Source organism: Bacillus rossius, chromosome 7 (genome assembly GCF_032445375.1).
Source record: "Bacillus rossius redtenbacheri isolate Brsri chromosome 7, Brsri_v3, whole genome shotgun sequence".
Classification (NCBI taxonomy): domain Eukaryota; kingdom Metazoa; phylum Arthropoda; class Insecta; order Phasmatodea; family Bacillidae; genus Bacillus; species Bacillus rossius.
This window is the reverse complement of record NC_086335.1, coordinates 29,571,789-29,597,845: the sequence shown is the minus strand read 5'-3', so window position 1 is coordinate 29,597,845 and position 26,057 is coordinate 29,571,789. Positions and strand designations below refer to the sequence as shown.

The 26,057-nt window shown below is 36.5% G+C and overlaps 2 protein-coding genes across 5 annotated transcripts in view; one reads left to right on the top strand and one right to left on the bottom strand.

The window, feature by feature from the left end:
* LOC134534519 (tachykinin-like peptides receptor 86C) overlaps nt 1–26,057 on the bottom strand; it is a 292,275-nt gene that overhangs the window by 6,590 nt on the left and 259,628 nt on the right. Inside the window, exon 7 of the mRNA XM_063372998.1 lies at nt 12,568–12,764. Within this exon, the coding sequence (XP_063229068.1) occupies nt 12,568–12,764 (197 nt within the window). The remainder of the gene's footprint in view (nt 1–12,567; nt 12,765–26,057) is intronic.
* Nucleotides 15,553–23,675, top strand: LOC134533772 (uncharacterized). 4 transcript variants are annotated; one of them, XM_063371421.1, is made up of 6 exons: nt 15,561–16,234; nt 16,764–16,906; nt 19,079–19,333; nt 19,412–19,477; nt 19,553–19,683; nt 22,492–23,675. In XM_063371421.1, the coding sequence occupies exons 1-6, from the start codon at nt 16,011–16,013 to the stop codon at nt 22,603–22,605; spliced, it is 933 nt and encodes a 310-aa protein (XP_063227491.1). In that variant the 5' UTR covers nt 15,561–16,010; the 3' UTR covers nt 22,606–23,675. The 4 variants fall into 4 exon arrangements, with proteins under 4 accessions (XP_063227487.1, XP_063227490.1, XP_063227489.1 ...); XM_063371420.1 differs by having other exon boundaries at nt 15,556–16,234; nt 19,412–19,683; XM_063371419.1 differs by having other exon boundaries at nt 15,557–16,234; nt 19,079–19,477.

The following is a 26,057-nucleotide window of genomic DNA, read 5'->3' as shown; positions in this document are numbered from 1 at the left end:
TATCCCCAAAAATATCTCTTGAAGCACTTGCACGCTCTTAAAATATCCAAATTACTTGAAATAAAATATACACCTAAACTGAGGTTACTGTAGCAAAAATTTTATTTTTTGAAGACAGTTGATAAACTATTTATGGTTTGAAGCAATAAGGTGTAGTTTATCTGTAATAAGCAGTAATGTACTAATATACAAATCCGAACTCTCGCAGATTCGCCGACTGCAAGAAAATGTGCTTGTTGTTCATTCTCAATTTTTTATCCTTTGATCTAGTAGATTCGGAAATATGCACTATTTTTATTTAAACCAAACTTTACCCTTTTACAAGCCTTAGGGGCGGAATCTTGCCAAATAGTAAAATAATAATTTTTATTTTATCGTACAAATTTTTCATCAAAATGTAGGTCTAACTTAATTAATTTTGGAAATAAGATGTTTTAAAATAAATCAAAACCAAACACATTTCACCCCCTTAAAAGATAAGTTCAAACTATTAAAAAAAAAAAATGCAATACGTAGGTAACTCTAGATGCAAGTTGTTTATTCTTAGTTTCTTACTTCTAGTTCTTATTGATGCGGAAGTCTTCCTTTTATCGATTTAAAAACATACCTACCCTCTTAACCCTCCTAAGGGTTTAAATTTCACAAAATGGGTTGTTAGTTTTTGTATGTGTATTATTGGTGCCAAATATATTTTATAATGCTTAATTCGATTCGGAGTTATAAACATTTATCTTAAAACAATATCACCCCTTTTCTCACTCATCAGTGGTTGAATTTCTTAAAATGGTAAACTGTGGTTGGTAGTTTTTATGTGCTTATTAATGAACCCTAATGTAATTTATTATGCTTTATTAAATTTTGAGGTATGATTAGTAATATCAAAACGTATCTACCCCTTTTCACCTCTTAGCGGTCGAATTTTACAAAATGGTAAAGTTTTGGTTGGTAGTTTTTGAATGTTTATAATTGGCACCCAATATATTTTCTTATGCTTGATTAGATTCGAAGTTGTTATTATTTATCTAAAAACAAATTTCCCGTTTTTCACCCTTTAGGGGTTGGAGTCGACTGTAGAAAAGATATTGTCGACCGCCTCGCATACAACGCTCGCATTCAAAGCGTGAGTTTGTGAGAGCGCGCTACAGTGTTCTTTACAATGGCGAGCGTTTGTGGTGATGGGAAGCCTTCTTTTCACAGACAAGAGAGCAAAAACGCCCAATCGTGCATCTTCGGTTTTTTTTTTTTGGTTCATTGGTAAAGGTTAGGTTAGCTACATTATAAATACTTTAAAACATTGTGGACGGTTTATTTGGTTAGGATAGCTACATTAAAGATACTGTGAAATCATGTAAACGGTTTCCTAGCCCTGGATAGCTACATATTAAAAATTTATTTGCTAAGCAACCATAAAATGATTTTACAGTATTTTTAATGTAGCTATACTTACCTAATAAAACCAACCATCCACAATGTTTTAAAGTATTTATAATGTAGCTAACCTATCCTAATCGGCCGCAAAATTTAATGCCACACCGGTTTATACAATGAGATAGAACCTGCAGAGGGAGGGGGGGGGGGGAGGGAAGGCGAGCATTAACTTCGGGAAACTTCGGGTGTGGCTCTCTCGTCTGTGAAATGAAGGCTTCCCTTGTGGTGACACACTGACCGACTCGCGAGCGTTATGCCGACATCACTTTTGAGCAGAGGTGAGCACAAGGCTTGGTAAAGCTTTGGAGGTGAGCTTTGCGCACCTCTTTGCAGGTCTTACACAGTTTCCTTCTCGGTTGTCACAACCGCAGCAGAAAAAAAAAAATAATAAAAAAAAAAATAAAAAAAAGTTAGGAAAACGCGAAAGGCTATCAACCCGGATAATCCGACGATAACGCTGGGTAACACAACAGCATTTTACCCACGCGAAAAACAAGAATGTTTTACGTACTTTGAGTATTTCTGGCCAATAACTACATATACTTACACCACACATACAATATCCATCAATGTTAGCAAATTTTTTTTTTCAATCGGCATGTTTGAGAGAAATTAGTTTATTCCAAATTATATTGTTTTTATTTGAAAATATATAATATGTATATATATTTAGGTGAACTGATTTCCAAACTAAAATAAACTTATAAAAAACCGTTAGAAATAAACAAAAATAATAATATTACCGATACAAAAGTTTAACCACTACTCATAAAGAAACTTCTGAAACGTATATGAGATAATTATCACCCGCGAAGCAATTGAGATTTAAAAAAAAAGATGATGGTTCTACCCATGAGTTTTATAGCACTGACGTCACAACAGAGGTGTCAAACGTGTTTGGTAAAAAAAAACTATTTTTTCAGTACTCGCCAGTTATTTATGACATCTAACCACGGTAACGAGCAAATTCATGTGTTCTCGTGTTTCAAATACACTTAAAATACGTAACTAGAACATGAAACTAAACGCACAATTCTTTAAAATAATGCCAAGCGTGATATATAATGTTGCGAACGTGATATTGGCCGGGACACGTGCAGGTGCAGAGCCGGCTGGTGACTGCTGCAATATGATATGCGCGCCTGGAAGATAACAAGGATTGTCGCTTTCACCCTCCTTCCCACCACTCCCCGCGCGGCGCCCTGCCTTTGACACGTAACTGACACCGGACAGCTGGGAGTTGCGCGAGCCGCCGACACGTGTTTTCAAGAGATTTCTGCCATCGGGACGGCACGGAGTGACGCGACTGGCCCCGGCCGCTCTCGTGAGTTCTGGAATGGCACCGGGGCCTATATATATGCCCGATGACGTCAGAGCAGGGAGTCAGTGGAGTTCAGAGAGTTCAGGCGGCAGCCTTCCCGCGGAGGAGCTTCCGGGGCGATAGTGCCGCGGGTGCGGTGGTGTCCCGAGCGAAGTTCCGAGTGAGGCGTGTGGATTGTGAGAAACGAGTGACTGGAGGAAGCAACATTTTTAAGTGCAATTGATTATTTGGCAATTTTAAAGATTAATTGTAAGTGACATAATTAGTGGCCATCAATAAAACTGTGTGTGTAACATAGGTGTACCCAGGAATTTTTTCGGGGGATGTTCTTCCAGATTTTTAAGAAAAACTGCATGAACACCAAAAATTAATTATTTATTGAGTAAATAAAGAGAATAGTCTCATTTCATTTTTTCACCTGGGCTATTGTTGATATGTAATTTGTACGTAATTTTTCCTTCAATTAACTAACGTAAGTTCACATTACCATATTAAAATACATACAACCCCCCCCCCCCCAAAAAAAAATATATAGATATATAAAAATAATTAGTTAACTTAACGAATTTATGTACGCACTTTACAAACTTATTCCTAATAAGTTGACGGCATGTCAATATAATAATTTCTGAAAAAATTTGATTGTAAGGGTGTTAGCAACTAAGGCCGGAATTACAATAGCCCGTCCATCCGTCATCCGTCTGTCAATTACGCGACCTGCACCCAATAAGATGGACAGAAAAATGTCATCCACTCGTCCGTCTAAAGCTTGGTAACTTTATACTTTTGACGGGTGAACGGATGAAACTAAAACCTCCTAATGTCTTCTAGGTGTTTGCATATAAAATATTATATTAAAATGTATTAAAGTTTGTTTAATTGTTTAGCCTATTCCAAAATCATTTCTTAGCTTACGTTTAGACACATTTCGAAAGCTCTTTTTTGAAACAAAAATGGTCTAAGTCACGGAAGTATTATAATTACATATGGTAACTCTGGAAATGTGAAAATACATACCGAAAAAAAAAACACTCTGAGTTTAATGAGTTTCAAGTACTTACTTTACATAATTGTTTAAGTAATATAATTACATATGATAATTTTCCCCCCCAAATTGTTAAGTTTTCTCAACAGTTGTCAGCATCAGTGGCGTAGCGTGCCATCTCGGCGCCTGGGGCGGGAGACCCATTTTGCCGCCCCCATTCTATAGGTGCTTAGTTAAAATTAAATTTCACATGCAATGAGGTACCTTTTATTGAAGTTAAAATAGGATGAGTGGTTTTACAAGCGGATTCTACGGGCCTTATGAGCAGCGAAGTCAGAAATAACTTTGTCAAAATCAATATTAGCAGCCAATTCTTGTTCAATCGACAATATAGCCAAGTTTATAGTCTAGCGGAGCTCATAGTAGATCTGAGGTAATTGTGCCACTGCCCCGTTGACCCTTTAGACCCCTGGTGCGAAACTATAATTTGTGGATTTTTGGGATTTAAATTAACGGACTAATAAAACTGAAACTGGGATTTTACGTTCAGCGTGTTTCACCCAATCCCTGCCAGACCTAGAAGAAAAAAGGCGTCGACCGTTAGAAAATGATTTAACTGAGAAGGGCTTGTAAACCCATAATTTGTAATTTGCTAAATTTTTGGTATATTTATTTGCATGTTAAGGTGTGTCAATTTTTTGCTAGATTTCGCCTATGTTAATTAGCATTTACAGCGGTGATACGCCCGGTGCGTATCTATATTTGTATTTGTATTTGTATTAATATGTTCTTATATATTTTTAATGCCTTTTTGGTAATTATATTTAATTTTTGGAGCTCCGAAGTATATGATCAAATTATATTTTTTTCGGGGAATTGTTAAAGTATTTTTTTAGTATTATTATATAGCTATTTTTTATAAGTAGTAATAGGGTAGGTATTTTATGATGGATGCGCCGATTTGTGATGAAACGATTTTATGATATATATATATTTATTAAATGTTGTCATATAAATTTTGCGTCTTTTTAACTTGCTGCCTCCTCTCACTGTTCGCAACCTTATTAGTATTTTTTAAGCCTGCTATTAGTTTGGGTTTTAATATTTTTTTGGGTTTACCTGCGCTCGCGGTACGGGGCAATATAGGAGTTTTACTGTGTCCCGGTTCGCGGAAGTTGTTTGGTTTGCCCTGGGTTAAGGTCAAACTTTACAGTACAATGCGTAGTACTAAATTCAATGAGTGCGAAAGAGAGGCATCGACACGGGCCGACGCGTGAAACAAAAGATTTTGTATGAGTAATTAACATAATAAGGAGTGCCGCTCAACTCGGCTCGCGCGCGCCGGGCGGCGCGGCGCGATGCGATGTTGCCGTTCGTATGTAAACAAACAAACGTTATAAAGAGCTCTGTCAGTGATTTCGCAGTTTTTCTTTTAAATAAATATTAAAAAATAGTTGGTGCGCAAAATGTTAGATAAAAATGGAACATTATAGTGTGTCTGACACATGTAATGAATGAATCATAGATCAGATCTCAACCCGCTTCACCGGCGACCCGCCCCCGCGGGCTGCCGCCCGGGGCGGGCCGCCCCCTCCGCCCCACCCACGCTACGCCACTGGTCAGTATTGACATGGAGAAATATTGTGACGGACGAGCGGAGTGTTGTAAATCGCCAGCCGACCTCCGTAGCGTAGTCGGATGCACACCAGCTTATGGTGGGAAAGGTTCTGGGTTCGAGTCACGGGTAAGGCATGGGAGTAAAACTGAGACTTATTCAAAATATACACTTGCGATAGGTAAAAGATGATGAAAAAGAATAATGAAATTGATATTTCTGGCTAAACGGATACCGCTCAAGGCCAAAATCCAAGCAGTGGAGTGAAGTCAGTGAAGTTGTATATCGCTTGGCGACTGATGGACGAACGGACGTCGCTCGGATGCGACGGGCTGTTGTAATTCAGGCTTTACAATTCAAGTGTACCAAAACAAAATTAAATCTTTAATATATAAAAATCTCGTGTCACGATATTTGATCCGAGCTAATTTCCGAAACTACTGCATTTATTTTAATTAAATTTCGCACAAATATTTGTAACTTTGTCCAACTTTATATATAGGCTACATTTTATTTCGATTAATGACAGCGTTTTCCGAAAATCATTTCCCACGGATGGTTAAGCACTGGCAACAGTGGGTATTCCATCTCCATGACAACGGGATTTGGCATTGTTTATGCCTTCTGCATCTTCATGGCAACGGGCATCGCTTAGATAGATTTTTTTTTTTCAATTCGAGGCATATTTCTGTACAGATTTAATTATTATTTTATGTAAAAATATTTTAATTAAAAAATATATTTGTGCGAAATACTACTGACTGGCTCATTACGATTGACTTGAAATCTTTCAACCGATTGAAACTTAGCATAGTTACTCATTTTGTGATGTATGTAGATGCTCACTAAGATAAGATTTTCCGAAAATCAGCTCCCAAAGGGAGTTTTGGGGGTGTAAAATATCAAAATTACAGTTTTTGGTAGAAAATCACCATGACAACGGCTGTTGCTTTGTTGATGCTTCATTCGTCTCTATGGCAACAACTAATTCACTGTTTGTGCAGTCCTCATCAACGTTGAAATTTTACGGGAACTTTAAATATCAAAAATTGCCCCTTTTTTTCAATTTTATATACTACAGACTTGAACTTGACAGTAATGTTCCTCATGTTATGCAGGATGACGTTTTCCGAAAATCAACTCCCAAGGGTGGTTAAGACCGGGCAACAGTGGGACAGCGGGATTTTGCATTGTTTATGCATTTTGAGTTTCCATGACAACGAGAATTGCTTTGATTTGTTTTCCATTCGAGGTGCGGCAGTGGCGTACCCACTAGGAGGTGCATGTGTAATGAGCGGCGCAAGTGTTCTGCCTGTAGACTGCCGTAGCGAAGTACGGGCACACATGCTTTGTGTTCAATACTGTTTTCATGCTCCCTCAACTTTTCTTCTGTTTTCTTCCAATTAGAAAAACCATTTACAACCATTTACAAATTTTGATAGTTTACAATTAGGTACTGAAAAGTTTGCACGCAAAGCAAAACACATTTCCCGTACATTTAGAGTACAATAACCATTTTCTCTCCTGTCGCTCTCCATTTTCAATAACTCTCACAAATGCAGATGATGTTAGTTTACGAGTACATTTTGGATGTTGCCTAGCAGAAGCTGTGTCGTCTCCATCATTATTACTAAAAAAAGTCCGGCCCCTTATCAACACAATAACTAATCATTTCGTCAGTGATATTTCCAGGCCATGCAGCAGGATCTTGCTGGTTTTCTTCTATTAACACTGCACTATCAAACTACACTTCTTTCAGTCCTAGCACAGTTTCTAGAAGTTATGGTAATTTCTGGAGTTGTGTTAATGAGATTACAATTATCTATTTTAGTTACTTGTTGTGTTTTCTTTAACTTTATCAGAGCTTGAAAGTGGTAAAGTCAAAGGCAACTTACCATCACAATCACATGGTTCTAGTGTTTGAGGAGGTTCATGGACCGGCATCGATGTCGGTGACTTACTCAGTTGTTATAAATAAAACCATACAAATTACAGCACGGTGTGGTTTTATTGTGGAATCATGCTTTACAAAACTAAATAAATAGGTAACTAAATTTAAAGACAAGTTATTATTACGCCAGATATAAAATGGGAATTCACTTTAAATAATGATATATTTTTTTGATAAAATTTGAGGCCCCCTTGAATGTGAGGCCCGGGGCAAATGCCCCTTTTGCCCCCCCCCCCCCCCTAGACGCGGCCCTGACTGTTACTCAATGCCCAATTCTACTAAGGAAATCTAAAACATAATCAAAGTAGAGTTGAACTGATATAGACCAATCACCGCGATTTGAGAATTTATAATGACCTATCATGAACCAACCACTGCAATTCGAATATGTTTACGTTTACTTACCAATTGGGCTGCTTGGTGACGTTATTTCTCTCGTTGCTCTGTGTTTAGAAATTGATCTCGAATGAAATGAGTGTTCATAATTTTCTTGCCTTATTTCGGGGGAGGGTTTGAACCTCCAAAACACTCCCCCTCCCCCCCCGGGTACGCCTATGGTGTGTAATAAAATCTTAAATTGGGCTATCCTTTACGAACCCAGCGGTAAATCGTAACAATACCTATACGTAAATTGTGTTTTCAACTTCATTTCTGCACGCGAAACACACATTGGCCTGAAGTGATCTCAGGAAACCTTGAAAAACAGAAATTTTAGGATGACACTAACTGGAATCCACCTCGGGTCTTCTGGAAAGCGAGTGCAGCCTCTTACCACTGTCATCTCACCCTTTACTATGTAAATACTAGTGTTAAATACTTTAAAGTACACAAAGTAATCATAAGCTTTTTAGGGACATTTCAGATGTTGGTTTGATTTCGTTAAAAACATTTTTAATAATTGATGTAGAGTGAAATGTTGCAACAGGGATGTAAATAGCTACAATAATAAGACTTGTTTTCAAATTTTGATTACTATATTGAAAAAAAAAATTAAGTGACATTATTGTTAAACTTAAAATCAAATACTTATACCTGCTTTAAAACTGTGCGTTAATATATTGAACGTAACGATTTCAGTTATCCGAATTTCATTCCCCTTACATGCAACAGCCACAGTTTGGAAATTTATTTGGAGTTGGGAAAAAATAATGGTAAGCGTTTGGCGCCGACAAAGAATTCTCGTGGCTGTGGGCCCCAACAGGTTCGAAGAGTGGCTTTCTGACGCCGCTATGCGCTTTATCGGAAGGGGGGGGGGGAGGGGGGGGGCAGAGACCCACCGCGCTCGTTTAACGCAGGGCAGCTTTGCATATACCGCTCGCTTCGCCGAAGAACCGGTTGTGCGACAATTCCGACCAAAATACAAAAAAATTTATTGTCTGTAAAGTCGGTTTACGGACGATAGTTTAACGTGACAACGTCATAACAAAACATTGATGAAATGGTTGCATACTTTTATGAATAAAATTGAATAATTTTTATTTTTATAATAAAAGAATAAATACTTGAAACTAAACTAGTAATCAGATTTTTAAAATGCAAGAATAATTAACCTTTATTGCCGAAATTGTTGTTGTAATAAGCAATGAAAACAACTATAACTTTTAAATTCACTTTATAAACAGTCGACGAAACAGTTCACGTGTAGATGTAAGTTGTGTGTTGCCGCTGTCTTTCTTCTCCTCGGACGCATAGGCCAATCGAGTGGAAAAGAGATAGATGCGGCGCAAGCGTACAGTGAGCGTAACGGGAGACAGCGTAACGGAACAATGTGCGTAACGGGACACTTTTTCGTGCGTGCAGCCGGCGTTCATCGATTTATTAGACGTCACGTCAAAAATTGATTTTAAACACGCTAAAGTAGGTTTGACTTAAAAGTGAGAGAAAAAAAAGTTCTCCCCCCCACCCCCCAATTCCTTTATTTCCTGATGTTCGGTGAGATGATGATTTAGCTGTCCGGAATTGTCACTGGACGTGTGTTTGTCATTGAGATTTACGTTAATCTGTTCGCTGTCCGGAATTGTCCCGACGCGACGCCGCAGAACCAGCGCGCTCTGTGTTTCCTTCTCCCCTCCACAACTCTCTCCCACGTCGCCCTCGAAACCCCGGGCAGGCATTTCTCATCACATCGCGGAATGCGCGTGGTCCCATATACATGCGCGTTCTCGCGTCAAAGCCGGGATCACAACAGCGCGATGCGTCATTGTGAACACGCAGTTGACTCCCGCGCGACGAAAACAAGAGTCAACAATGTTACATAAAACGTTTTTTTTTCGGTAATACAGACGCATCAATGGCGAGGGAAAAAAATCGTAGCATGTGAGACCCCACCTTAAGCACGTGACATTACAGAATACTGAACACTCTATAAGTCAGTTGTAAGCTTCTTGTTTATAGTTGACTAAAAATAAATATGTCAAGAATATTATGTATTGTTGAATTTAAACTTTATTTTTACAGTTTCATCTCCTAAATACCCACTTCCAGTGTTCGGATTTTGTGGTTTTTGTTATATTTCTGAAATTAACACTATGTTTGTAAAAAAGTTAACCTACAATTTTGTAATGCTATAAAACTAAATGTTGGTTGTTTTTTTTTTTCTAACACTTCTTCAAACAGTAAAATTTGGTTAAAGAAACTTATCAAATGGACGGGGGAAGGGGATAGGTACGTAGCGTAGCATGCTATATGCCAGTTGTTACGCAGCAGTGATGTTACGGAATTCTCATAATGCTGTTCGTGTTTGTTTACCCCTCAGTTTTTATTTTTATTTCATCCGCATCCTTAATATTCTCAATTAGTATCTCTTGTTCAATAAAATAAAAGAATACTAATAATTTATCTATATGTATACCCAATAAACAAGAAGTTTTACTTCTGTCGCGCGTGGACTCCTCGAGCACACTTTAAAAAAAAAAAGAATAGTACATCTACACTAAAATAACTGTATCGCCACAAATAAAATGTTCAAAGTAATACTGGGCTCGAATTCTTGCCGGGGCATTAATTTATGCCTTGTTTGTTGTTCCAGTACCTAAATAATTAGTTAAAATTATTTGTTAACCGTTCCCTGAATAGCTTCCAGTACTAACTGTTCACACAAATACGCATAATAAAACAAAATAAAGTCCAATGTTTGAATATTGGAATATATTTTCAATGGTTTAGGAAATTTATGCTTGTATTAATCATGAAACAACGTATTCTTGTAGAATGCCTATTACAAACTATTTCTTGGAAATGGGTTTCCAAACGAATGTTTTGTAAAAGTACACAAGTTTTATTTTTTCTGCAGTGATATTTTATGAAGGTAGGAAGATGGTGGACGTCACTTAAAACACGCGTGTTTTCTCAGGGGGCTGCATTTTGTTACGCAGATCAGCTCTGCGTAACTTAAACATATTCTGAGACGTCGTCCCTGCCTCTCCTCTCGATACTTCCTGCAGTACAGGCGCGCGCGCGCCTTCGATTTCGGCGCGCAAGATGGCAAGCCTTCGGACCCGCTCGGCTCCATTCGGCACAGATCGGCTTCGCGGGCTGCGCGCCGGAACTGCTGGTGAGCTGAGCTTCCGCCCTGGGCTTCCAGACGCTCTTCCGTGTGATCGGCCGGGGCTCAGCGGACTATAAATACGGCTCGCGCCTGGGGATCTTCAGTCACTCGTTGGCTCAACTCGGCTGCGTGTACTTGCGGTGACCACGACCCGCACCAACGACCTCGTCCGTCCCGCTGCCCGCGGTTGTGACTACTGCTGCTGCCGGAAACTGCGGTAAGAGACGTCGCCAGAAACCAAGTCCTTAACGGACTCTGAAAATATTTGAGGCGTAAAAAAAAACAAAATAAAAAAAACAAGTCAACGTCAGACTTAAAAACAAACAATTTCAAAGACAACAACAATTTCATTGTTCTGTGAAGGGCGCCAACTCCTCTACTCGTCCCATAGAGGCTGCGGCAGTCACTCCTAGGGGCCTCTCCAGATGGTTCACCGAAGACAAGAGTCCAGTCCTATCCTCCAGGCAGAGTTTGTCAACAGTAATGTTTAACAGACTGCTTCACATCATTGGAACTGTAAATGGTAGTATTCAACGTCTTGAAAGCATGCTTCTTCAACTTCACTTCTTCGCTCTTCACTTCACTTCCGCGAACAGCTACAGTTTACTATAAAGGCAGTCAAACCATAATTTATATTTTTAAGATACGTGCGTTGTTTCTTCATAAGCAAGCTTAATGTTTGTGTTCTGCTTGGTACGACCAAGATAAGTGTAGATGTGTTTTGGTTCACTTAGAGGTTTAAATAATAGTAGTCATCCCGAGTTACAATAAATGCATAACGCCAAGACATGGAGGGCCCGGGTTCCAACTCGATCCATCAATCGTCATTTCGGTTTCTTATGGTTTATTTTAATCACTCCAGGGGTAAGCGATGCTGTATTTCCTTTTCAATCAGGCCATGGCCGATTAATTCCCCTAATATACATGACAAGTGTTATGTGCGTCTGCACTAGAAAATAATTTTTGGAAACGTTCATAAACATGTAATGGAAGTTACTAACTAGCACAAATGTCTGAAACTATACCATACACAAATATTATATCTTCAGGAAAAAGTCGGATTCACAGGAAATGTACCGAAGGTGTTAATCTATGCATGGGGAGAACATAGTTGCTGGTTGCATAAAACTGGATAAAACTGAGCACATGTCGATATACTCATCCTCTAATCATGACCACCCACAGAGACCAATCAGTATGGCTGTAAATGGCCATATTAAAATTCTGAGTAACTACACCAAACTATCAGTTGTTAAACGCCCTTGAAGATGACTGCAACAAGGCATGCGAAGTGTCAGACACATCATCATCATTTATGCGGACGTGGCCTTAATCCAAAAGCAAAGAAGTTGTTAATATTGAATGTTCGATTTCTCACACGATTTTTTAAATTTATAACGTCCGTTACTTGTTTAGGAGTGTCTCTAATCTCGTTGTCGAAGACGTAAAGTATACTAAAATATGTTGGTTCTCTAGGTTCAAATGCGTCGTGGTCGTAGATTGTACCGACGTTTCGCTCTGCATTGAAGCAGGCATCTTCAGGGCAACTAACAACTGAAGATGACTGCTACAACGCAGAGTGAAACGTCGGTAGAGTCTACCAACTTGACGCGGCTCAAACTCGAAAAACCAAGACAATTTATTAGACACTTGTCGCTAGAACATACTAAGAGAAGTACAACTACAGCAACGCGAATTGCGACAGTAGATGCCGGCCCACCTGCAGTTCATCCAGTAGTAGATGAGCGGGTTCACCATGGCGTTGGCCATGGCGAACCAGTAGAAGGCGAGGTAGATGTGCTGCACGTAGCGCGTCGCCGTCATGGCGGTGTTGTGGTACGAGTAGATGAAGAAGCCATGGTACGGCAGCCAGCACACCGCGAAGATGCTCACCACGATGATGAACATCAGGATGACCTGCAGCACACACACGGACGATAAGTGCGACGCTCGCTGGTGCTTCCAGCGCGGTATCGCCTCTAGGCGCAAGGCTGTTGACTGGCGCGCAGTGTCTTCTAGTCATGCATGCGACAACTATGCAATCTGAAGGGTAACAGTAGAATTTTATAGCAGTGAAATGAAGATGCATGTGCAATGCAAGTCCCTAATCGAGTTTTCTCACTGTTTCATATACGTAGAACGTTTCATTACAATGACTATCCAAACGCAAGCAAAATTGCCAGTATTAAAGTAAGCTGAGGATAAAGATGAAAAAAAAAATAAAAAACTCATTTCGATTTCCTTTACCAAGGTTGTTGCTTCTCTAATACACCGACTCTTAAACCATGTTCAAAGGTGTGGGCGAGGTTCGAATACGTGGAACGTAGCGACGTTTGCGTAATGTTGCATTCGTTTGATGATTCAACAACAAAGTTTTGGCAGGGGGATCATCTACAAATTGTGAGACGACTTTTTACCTTGGATGTTCTTTGCAGGCAGGCCAGTGCACCGGATATTGCGGTTCCCTCGAAATTTGCATCGTTTGTGTGGGAAAGGCGCGTTTCTTAGTTCGCCTTCAGAGTCCATTTCCTCGCCGTCCGCTTCTGTATCTCTCTGCTTGTTCTGTTATCACGACTCCGCGACTGGCCACACTTCACGGGAAGCCTTCTTTTCACAGACGAGAGAGCCAAACTCCCGATCGTGCATCTTCGGTTTTTTTTTGTTCATTGTAAATAAATATACAGCTCATGATAACTAATGGTCAATCAGGTTAGGTTAGCTACATTATAAATACTTTAAAACATTGTGGACGGTTGATTTGGTTAGGATAGCTACATTAAAGATACTGTGAAATCATGTAAACGGTTTCCCCCAAATAAATACACCTGTTGTGGCACGGAAAAAAAAAAGCGAGCATGAACTTCGGGCAACTTCGGGTGTGGCTCTCTCGTCTGTGAAATGAAGCCTTCCCACACTTCACACACGCCGCTCGCCTCGCGTGACGGCGCAGGTCTCCATTGCGCTCCCAGCGACCGCTCAGTGCAACATTTTACATGTAAAATTATATAAGTAAAATTAAGGCCTGTTAAAATTATAAACCATATATCAAAGCACAAAAAAAAAAACAACTCAAAAGTCAAAATCAGAACATAAATACATATTGGATCAACAGTTAAATACGTGAACGTTTTAAATGAAATAATTCCAAACCATATAGTTAACAACCTGTGGTAACATAAAATGGAACAAAAAAAAAATATTCAAATTATGTGGGCTGCTGGCTACACTTGACTTGCCAAAAAATTTGGAAAAAATAGTTAAAAATAGAATCATAGCAAAAACAGAGACATATCCGAATATCCCCCTTGAAGAAAGTCAGGGGCGTATCTGTGTTAGCGAGCCGTGATAAGCTCGATTCCCCTTTGGTGTTTTAGCGCGGTGTCTCTTCTAAGCGGACAGTCTTCTCGTTGTGTATAGGCCAACTATGGGGTTTGAGCGACGTTATGTAGCGGAGAAACGAAGGTAAAGGTGTATTGGAAATCCCTTAAGTGGTTTAAAGAATCTAAACCGGGTGTTTCATGCCTTAAAATAAGTCTTAAGTAAGCCATTCAGCCATTTTCACTTTTATAAAAATATACAGTTTAAAAAAGAAATACGGAAACAAAACTACTCGTTCACCTTCAACGTATTCTTAAATACTTTTTTGTACTCGGATATCTCGAGCACTTTTCAACTCGCTTGTTTTTTTTTCCTGAAGCTCTGCACACCGCATGTGTGCCCGGATAGGTGGCGTCCTTAGTGGTAGATAATATTTATGGTTGTGTTTAATATGAATTTTTGTAAATAAATTGTTTATGTAATCCCTTTTCTCAACTTGAAAACTTCTGAATGACTATACACAAAGTAATGCACGAACCATCACCGAATGAGGTAATTATTAAAACACACAAACAATCATTATCTTCTTAATAAATCTTTTATAACAAAGCAAACGAGAAGAGACTTGCAAAATTTGCGTTATGATTTGAAGGGAGGCTTGAATGCATTTCAAACGTATTCTCATTGGAACATACGTAGTTCAACACGTCATGAAGGATAAGAAACCAATAACGACATTACAAAATTCACAGGCCTGGGCGGTTACTTTTTACAGTTACTTTACAGGTACGTTCGTTATATTTAAAAATCAGTAATTGTACAGGTAGTTCGTTACATAATTTTCATTAAAGTAATTTTAGTTACAGGAACGCATAATAATTTATATTAATCTTATTATAAATACCAATTTACAAAAATCGTTGTGTGGCACGATCATTTTTTGTAACGACTATACTCGTGTAACAACGAAGACACATAGAAAAACGTGAACTCAAGAAACCGTACTGCCATGCAGCACTTTTCAATCAAGCACAACAAATATTAACATCACGTGAGTACTGACGTTTTGAAATTTGCAACTAGAGCTGCGAATCTGGTAGCAGCTACCAATATTTTGATTTTGACGATAGTGGAGAACACCGACGCGAAAAACGTTGAAGCGTCAGTCGAGAAATGGTTTGAATGGAAGAATTTTTTTATAAAAGTGTTAGCGATTATAGTCCATCCACGGTAACCTCCTACTTTTTTAAACGAACCTTTGAAAAAACACACCAGGATGCAGCATGTTTGGTTCGTTTGCAAAAATACTTTCCATCATATGCATATTAAACATGCATTAACACTAAATTACCGTATAATGATGTTAAATAAAATTTTACAAAAAAAGTAACTATCTATGTACAATATTATTAATATTAATGATCTCGCATGTGTGTAAATGAAACAGTGAGAGAAGTGGTGTGTTGGCAATGATTAGAACGAAATAGTTCCATAGCCAAAATATATATTTTTTGACTTTCCGCGTGTATTTAAGAATTTGTTTGGGTATTTGTTAAGTTTGAACATTTTTTTAAATCTCTGGTGAAATAAAAACGTTATGTTAACGGTAAAAAAATATTACGTGCCGAAACCGTGGTCGCGCATTAATAATGTTAATAGTCACTTGTTTGTTTTCTCTTTCAGCCGCTTTCAGCAGCTCTTTAAGCAGTCTGCAGACTGTACGCCATTTTGCAGTGTGTTTTAATATATTACTGACCGTGAAATAACGTACAGTTTGTGTTTCAGGATTTTGTGTTAATATTGTGTATTTTAACTTTGTTATATTATTTATTATCTACTATTGTAATGATGGAATTTGTTATCGTTTTGATATTTTGTGTGGTTCTTGTGATTGCTGTAATGGTAATTGGTTCCGGGATGGGGAAAGCTACTTCGTCGCAGCGTCAGATGGACATCATTAACGTCGCTCAGAACTTATATCTTTTAATTAGGAAAGGCGACTTGAAGAAATGTGACGTTACGCAGACGACCGCGTTTCTTCTCAACATCGCAAAGTCAACTGTTCTCAAGTAAGTAGGCTTTTTTCGTTTTCATGCACGTAAAAAAAATATCGACTGTGTCCTAAGTATTGTCGGCCTGTGTTTTAACTCACGAGGTTTTTTGTGTTTTATTTCCAATTTATATTTTTTGGTGTGAGACAACACCGCCATGTGGCGTCTCTGTTGAAAACTTAACCTAAAATCATATTAGGCCTACTCAGGTCCTAACAATAACAATATAGGCACTTTCAAGTATTTTTATGGGTGTGATACACGTTTGTTTATAACGATGTTTATAAACTTTATGATAGGTTTAACTATAACATAAGGGAGTGATTTTATAATTTGCATTTAATTAGTTTTTCATCTGTTTGGGAGATCACAAAATAAATAAAAAAACACTTCATTAATTTCGTGGACAAAGTCTGTCATGTTTCCATTTAGTGACCACAAAGCAAATATTTGTGACAAAATGCCATATTTGGAACACTGCCTAACTGCGTATTGTGAACGGGTCCCCGGAAAAGTGTTATGACAAATGTTTTTTTTTTTTGGTTAGGTACTACAAGAAAGACATTGAAGAAGTTTCAACACCAGGAAAAAAGAGGAAAAAAAGGCCACAGGAAGGAAAGTCACTTGACACAGTCGACGATTTCACAGTAAATGCAATCAGGAATGCAATTTACAGGATGTACGCTGAAGGTAAAAATTTGATACTGAAGAGTAGTTTCGATATCACTGGGGTAGGCCCTACTTAATTGTATTCATTTCATATATCCATATGCAGATTGACCGGTTCAGTTTTTTTCCCGATATCATCTGTCCTTTAAAAATACTTAACATTTTTGGGTGGTTTGTTAGGTTTCTTTATTGATATGGTATTGATATATAGAATATTGTGCAACATATTAAATACGTACACGTCCTTTTAAGGTTAGGTTAAAGATAGAAAGAAAATTGTTACATTCTAAAACTACAAGTAATGTTTATATCGTTATACACAGTATACATATTAAATAACCTCAACTTTTATGATGTATCAGAAGGTTAAATAATGACTATTTCCAGTATCAATAATATCCAGTTGTGCGCTTTAGCAGTAATTGGTTACAAATTAGTGAGTTGTGGTCTAAGCAAGCATGGTTATTAAAAAAAAATTGGGATACTTAATTGGCTAAATTGTACTGTGTGGCAGGGTCCAGTACAATATATATTCTATTGCAAAATAGTGTCATGCCCCGCCTAACCCTTTAGAAAATATAGGGGTATTGTTATTTTATAAACAATAGTCCTACTTCATTGTAATGAAGTATCATATGAAAACACAACTTAGCCAGACAAACTGTGTGTTAGTGTATGAAGTAACAGAAAATTATAAAACAGTAAAAGTTTAGTATCGCGTATCCGATTCGATACATTGATCCTGATCGCATGATCCTGCAAATATTGATCCTGTGATTGATGATGCTTGCTTTTCTAATTTATTACGTTTAAAAATCCTGTACAAAACCAAAAATAAAAACCTTTGATGTAGTAATGAGTTATGATTTAAAGTTGAATAATAATGAAAATATATATGTTTTATTAAACTTATGATAATTATTCTTGCTATACCACAATATTTTATTATGTTCAGGATCTTTGATCTAAATAAATGAAAAAAAACATGCACCACACGATCAATAGGATGTACAGGTTCATGCATAAAGATCTAGGGATCACATGGGATACACGATACAAAACATTTACCTACAACACAGTGTAGAGCTTGTAACTTATTGATTGCTAAATTGAATGCTGAAATACTAATGGGTAAATATTTACTTGGGCGGTATTTCCGAAAAAAAATGTTAAAAATCCGAAAATACCTTTATTTTATGCTCTTCAACTTCCTCTTTTCATTAAAAGTGGCGGAGGTAAGAAATTCCAAATACTTTAGAAGATATCGAATTTTTAAATTTCATCATATGTAGTTGAGCGGTATTTGCGAAAATAAATGTTAAAAATCCGAAAATACCTTTATCATATGCTCTTCAACTTCCTCTTTTCATTAAAAGCGGCGGAGATAAGAAATTCCAAATACTTTAGGAGATATCAAATTTTTTAATTTAATATTTTAAAACTAAAATGGTCGATTAAGTCAGGTCAGTTACATTATAAATACTTTCAAACTAAGGTGATATTAAAAATAATGTGAATTAATTTTAATTATTCTTTAGTTTTAAATTATTTATAATGTAACTGACCTTACCTAACAAACCCGTAACAAAGGATGTACAGTAACAACTCACGTAAATTTTTTTGTTACTTATTACTTGCGCAACAATATCAAAATAACAAATAAGACTTTAAAATTAGAAACGTTAAAAACTCACCTAAGTTGGAGGCGGTAATTAAACACTGTTTTAAACAATAATTGAACTAAATAATCACGTATTAGTTCATTTGAATTCTGGCCTATCACGAACAAAAACGTGACATCATTATCCAATAAAAAAAATAGATACTCGTACGTAAACAAGAAACAATGGTGCACGCACGCCACAGGAATGCGCTGGTTTTGTGCTGAAATTTAAAAATTCGATATCTCCTAAAGTATTTGGAATTTCTAATCTCCGCCGATTTTAATGAAAAGAGGAAGTTGAAGAGCATAAAATAAAGGTATTTTCGTATTTTTAACATTTTTTTTCGGAAATACCGCCCAAGTAAATATTTACCATTAATTTAAAAGTATTTTTGAAATGTAAGTTTATTAAAACTATTTAATAAATGTAAATTGTGCACTTAAATTATCTTCTACGGGGTTGTGGTTTCGCTTAGTTTTGTGTACCTCTGTTATTTCATGTATTGTTAATGTATGCAATAAATTTACAGGTTTGAATGTTACAGTCGACACCATTTTGAAAGAAATCAGGGAAAGACAAATAGATTATTATGGTGGAAGATCAAGTCTTCATAAATTGTTAAAGAAGATGGGATTTTCATGGAAAACTGTTGATGGACGAAAAGCTTTGATAGAGAATGAAAACATAGTATTGCAGCGAATAGATTTCTTGAGAAAGTATAAAGAAGAAAAAGAAAGAGGTGCCAATTTCATATTTGTTGATGAAACATGGATTTTCCAGAGAGGCAAGGCATTAATTTATTTGAAAATTTGTTCTGTGGTCCAATACAAAGTATTTCATTTCCATTTCATATATTTTTCAGGAACTGTATCAAAGTCATGGCAGGACAAGAGTCTACAATCTGCGAAGAGACGTACTGTTGGAGATGGTAAAAGGTTTATTGTTGTTAATGCTGGAGGGCGCACTGGCTTTGTGCCAGGAGCAGGATTACTTTTTGTTTCAGGTCAGAAGACTGCAGACTACCATGGCGAGATGAATGGGGAAACTTTCTTGATGTGGTTTGAAGACATGTTGGTGCATCTTGAGGAACCCAGTGTCATCATAATGGACAATGCTTCATATCACAGCACCCAGGTATGTGCAATGGTAAAGCAGTGTCTTTTTATTGCTCAAATTGTAATGTGAAAAATTTACATGTGTTTATTATTGTGTATAAGTACGAATATTCGAGACTAATACATTTTGCCAGCAATAATTGTTATCTTAATAGTATGCCTACACTACATTTTTATAAACTATAATGTTTGAGCTGAAATTGAATACACACACACACAGATATATATATATATATATATATATATATATATATATATATATATATATATATATAATGTAATTGAATTACATTGTAGTGCAAACTAATTTAGTAGAGGGTTTGAAATACCAAATAAAATTTTTTTATTGCAAACAGCATTTGAAAATGACATAATTACTTGTTTGGTAAAAGGACCCACTTTATGAATGCTCTGTTGCCCTACTTAATAAATTAAAATAATATTTTCAAAAAAATTTCTAGTCACTAAACTAACATGCTTTGTTAAATTTAGAAATTCATTACGACAATATGCCAAAACACATGTTTGCTTTGCATAAGTACAGTAGAACCCTGTTATAATTTGTTTTTAAGGGGCTACAAGAAAAAAAAACATAAGCAGGAAATTCAATTTAGTACTTTTTAGTGTGGATTTATTGCCAATGGACTCAACAAGCTGCATAAAGATATATTTGATGCTCCAATTTGCTTGTAGCAAGCCAAAAACAATTTTTCTTTAACATCATGGTGCTTCCAGCTTCTATCTGCTTTGTCTTTACTTACACATTGTCTCATTGCTGTAAAATTGTCTCATTTCTGTATAATTGTCATAATTCACGACAGTGTTTACAGTGGAAATGCTTAAGTCCAGTTCTTTTGCCACTTGAACATGTGATTTAAGTGAATACATTTGAAAACACACAGAATGGCTAAAAATTTATGAATTTATTTGTTTTCCAAGGGTGTCAACAGGCAGTTAACTGCTAACATACACATATACATAGACAGTATAGACAAAGGCTTTTAATTTTTTTCGTCTTCTAAAATTTTATGAAGTGAACATTACAAGCACGAAACGCATAATTTGTGAAACATTATATCCAGGAATTAAATACATTGTCCTTATAGGGAAAATATTGGACTTGAAAAATAATACATTATAGGCAGGAAAACTTTATAAGCAGTAAAATTGTAACAGGGTTCTACTGTCATGAATTCTTATCAGCTACTTGAGTATTTAGTTAAATGTTGGCACAACGTAGGTTGAGAAAACACCTACAACGAACTGGACCAAGGCTGCACTGATCGCGTGGCTGGAGAAGAATGGGATAAAACATGAAAATAATTTGTTGAAAGTGGAGCTGCTGAGAATAGCTAAACAAAACAAGCCCCGAATACGGTATATTATTTCGTTTTTTTTTACAGCATTTCTTTAAAAGTGAGATAGTTGCAAAAAATTACGTATACACCTTGTTCTAACACACTTTTCAGATATGAGGTAGACGAGTTGGCTCGTAACTATGGCCACGAAATTCTACGACTCCCACCCTATCACTGCCACTATAATGCAATCGAACTAGTTTGGGCTCAATGTAAACACCATTACAATAGTAACGTGGGGCGGGCCAAGAGATTTGACAATGATGCAGTTGCAGCCATCTGGAAAGAGGCTCTTGATGCTTCCACACCAGAGAGGTATTTTCATGTTGCATGACCAATGGGGTATTCCTTTTGAAGTAGAAATTGTTTTATTTTCCTGTAGAACATTCCTCAAGCTTCAGCAAAACCCTTACCATACATTTTTACATAATACGTAAGTATTGTTGCCTAGCAGCCTGGTCCTACCATTCCTTTTGATAACTTTGTGTGCTAGTGTGTGTATAGTGTGATTATCATTTTGTGTATATTCATATACCAGTAATACAGTTTTAAAACAATTGGTAAAAATAAGTGGTTTGAATTTGTGTAGTTGTCGTTTTGAAAATGTGTTGCATGTATGTGTTTGTGTTCGTGTTTGTGTTTGTGTTTGTAATTTTATTCCCATGTGATTCATACATATCTGTGTAGTTTCTAGATCTAACAGTGGTGACTTATTTGCAAGGTTTTTTTTTTTTTGTAATTGCAGTCCATTTGCAATTGTTTCATTTCCATAAATAGTTTTGTATTTATTAGTAATTGTGATATTACTTTCTGTTATGCTTAATCTTGTGTCAATGACTTTAAAGTTATGGTGGGTTCAGTGCTGTAGGCAGATTTCAATATTCAGATAAAATTTCAACGTAGAGAATTTTGAATATTTTCATCTAGCGAACTTGAATAGGTATTTACACATGTAGTTCTTGCACATTAGTATTTTCAAAAGTTATGTTATTATAGTGAAATACATATACAGTAAATCATCAAAACTATTCAAAAAATTAAATTTTCGCTATATCTCACTGTTTTTGTCTGGGACAAATTTTAACCAAAAACAAACACAAAACTTATGAAATAAATATTTTATCATATGCATTCTAAGCCTTTATTGATAACATATATAATATTTACAGCTTTATTATATCTTGAATAAACCACTATAATTTTTTTTTTCAGATAACATAAAACAAAACATGTTACTTCAAGTATTAAATAATAGCTTTGATAGTTGAGGAAAACACATTAAATGAGTTTTGTTGTGTTTAAAAATACTTTCTTGTGGAGTGAGTTCAAAATTGTATGTAATAAAGAGCATGCCATGCATTGTTTACTATGCCGTTTTGACAGAAACAAACATATTTTGTTATAGAGTGGTTTTTGCTATAAACAGGTCATTTATATAGAGGTTTTACTGTATACATTAATTTTTTTAGATGGGCGAGGTGTGTGGATCACGTGGAGAAGCTAATTCAAGCAGACTGGGAGAGAGAAGTCCACATAGACAGCGGCACCATTCCTCCACTCATCATCCACCTCGGCGAGGATAGTTCAAGTGAAGACAGTGACAGCGAAGAATTTGAGGTTACGACACAGCAAGTAGATGGAGACAGTGAAGTACTGGCAGTTCCTCTTGATGATTTACCCGGGTGTTCTTATTGAGGTCTGTATGTAATAAACACCTGGGCAACTGTAAGTATTGGGGTTTGAAACATTTTTTTTTCTTTTATGCATTCCCATGAAGTATGTTGATTACTGGAACTTTATGTATTAACTTTAGATTACACGTATTATGAAATGAATATTAAATTTCATTTCTGGATTCGTATAGGTGTATGTGAAACATTTTATTTTGTTGTGTGTCTTCATTTTTCAGTGAACTTACTTGGAAAACAAAAAGCCAGTCCCCATCCAGGGCCACAAATAAATAATGCATATAAGTGGTATAGAAATTACTGTCAATTCTTCACCACAATTTTACTGTTCATAAAATTATGATTTTGTCTAATAAGTATACTCAGGAAAATGTATACAACCATATTTTTATTTGTGGCCTTAACCGGCAAAATGGTAGGGGTTTATTAAATAAAAGAAGAAAATTCATTTTTAAATGTTTTCATCTGAATTTGTTAATTTTATTAAACCTTCAATCCTTAGTCTTTTCCAGATTGCTTAGATGGACAGCCATATGTATAATTTACAATACTTTTTTTTTCAGATGCAGAAAACTGTGTTGAACTGTACTAAATGATGATATTTATTGCTTACATAAATGTTGTAAATTTATATATTCTCCTAAAAATTTACTTTAAATTATATGTTATTTCTTTAGCTAACAAACTTATTTTTTAATATTTTTACCATTGGGTATCATAAATAATGTTATGAACATATGCATGTATACTTAGATCATATTCAAATTACTTATATATATATACATACATACATACACAAACACACACACATTGTTTTGACAGCTGGTGATTGTAAACAAACCATTTGACATTTGTCACATGGCAATGTTTTTGTTTACATACGGCGGAAGGATACATAGTGACATTAAAGTAGATCCGGTGAAAAGCAGGGCTTCAGAAAAGTAGGAGGTTACCGTGGATGGACTATAGGTATTTATTCCTTAGTCTTACGTGCAGAAGTATTTGTGTTTCAAGAGAAAGAGATAAATAACTAAACATTTTAATGTTTGATCTGGATTACAATGAAAGTTTCCTGTTTTAAAACATCACACGCTAATCTTCGTCAACACGTGCGGGTAAGTTATAGTTTGTTTCCGACTTGTTTTCCAACTTTTATTCCACAGAAATTTTTTTAACAAAAATTGAAATTTTAAATTACAGTAGATGTTTCATATATGTTTTTTTTCAGAGAGTTAATCCCCTATCTTTTTCCGAATTAGAACAATTACGATAAGATTTTTTTTTCAAAATAAAAAAGAAAGAGGGAACCATGAAAAAAATTGCTAAAATATTCCAAAATTGAATAGGATGAAACTCTCCCGTGTTTCAAGTGAGGAGAATGTTAAGAGAAATGTATCACGAAAGGGCGTGGATAATCTCATTCTCAACTTTGTGATAGAATCCCTACAGCTTTTAAGCATAGTTGAAAAAGATGTATTTAAGAAACTCGTTACAGGTTGGATACCTAACAAATCATTTCTAGGACGGAAGTCACTAATGACGAAAATAAACGAACATTTTGGTGAATTAAAACGAGGTATTTTAAAAATTGAATAGAAAGATTTGAAAAAAAGAAAAAGAATTGAAAGAAAATCAACTTCCTTAGCGGGCAGAAGAGTTGTTGGTACTCATACCTATTATGTAATAGCATAAAAGCTCGGAGAAGACCATAAAGAATTTCAAGTTAAAATTAAAGTGGTTGTTGACAGTTCCTAATAATGGGTCAAATTTTTGTAATGCGCTTAGATGTTTTGGTTCGACTGTCTAAATAAATGTTTTACGTCAATAACGTACTATATAAACTTTTGTGAAAAGCTACTTACGTGTGGGTCGAGTATTATAGCCTGGAGGCAGGCTAGCCGCCTTGCTTGCCGCCTGCTATTTTCCCCTGGTGGCAGGCTGCCCGCCTGACATTGCCGCCTGGTGGCGGGCCACCCGCCAGTTTTAATAACCGCGCGGGCCCGTCACCACTTTCAGAAGTTGTCTGCCTGCGTCAGCCCCGACGTCATCGCCACGTGACCAAGTAGGTAGTAGTACTACAGTATGGGACAGTCTAGAAAGAAATGTTCGTCACGAGGCTTGCTGGCCAAGAGGCAGAAGCAGAGACAGAGGAGAAGAGAGTGTGCCGAAGCTGCCTTCACATCGCACCGACCGCTGCCACTCAACGTCACTCTGCCCGGCGGAGAGGCATAGAGGACTCAGCTGGACTTGGCCATTGTCGTCAGGTAAGACACCAGTTTTTATTTTACAACAAGGACTTAGCCCATCTCCTCCTAGGACGAGTGCAGAACCTGGAACGAGTGAAGAGGTATCGAGTAACGCGAATGCGGAGTTGTACGAGTTCAATGTTTGTGTGTGTTTGTAATTTAGGATTGAAAATAATATTATATGTACGCAAAACACTTCTCTCGCTCGTTATTAAAAACAACCGTCTAGTGTTGCACCTCCTGAGGTACAGCACTGGGCAAGAAATGTTGAAAAATCTACCAAATTCGAAAAAAAAGAAGAGTATTGATGATTCATAGCCAGAAGAATTTTCAGAGGAAGACGAAATTACCATAGCACCATCACTCAAATACTTGATTCAACTGGTAGTATTGACAAATACAGCCTGCCTCCTCATCATCCATCATCGCTGTGCTGCGTTCACTTAGAATTCATTTGCAACAAAGGACTCCAAAAGTTGCTTTCGGAAATATAGTGTACAAATATATTTTTCGCTCTACATTTGCTAAGTGTCAATGTTTATGGAATAAACAAAGTGAAATACTAATGCTGCTGATATAATTAAACAGTGTTGTGAGATGTATTTCGTATTACCAAATATAACCATATGTAATTCTACTTACAAGGCATTGTAAAGAATTAACTCAATTATTTCATCCAAAGAAGCTGAACTGAAGGATGTTTGTGCTCAACTAAAGTTCTAATGATGAGACAAGGAGAAATATCATTCACTGCGGAGTATTGCAAGTTAAGAAGAGCATTTTAAAACAAAACAAAAATACAAACAGATCTAGCCTTTTGTATAGATTTTATTTTAAAGTATAAATAAATAATACTTAAATGCAAGGCAATTCTCTCATAATTATTGCATTTGAGTCCCTCGGCTGTAATTTAATATAAATCGCATTTGTTGTTTCATATTTTCCTTCTTAAACTGTGAGAATGTTAATTTACATGATCAGAGAAAATATATTTATAAGATGATTGAATATTTCAATAATATTTCTCAGGTTGTGGCTCCATTAGGCAAGTCATTAGAGATTCACTGGCTGATAAGAAAAGTTACTTTTGATACTTGATGC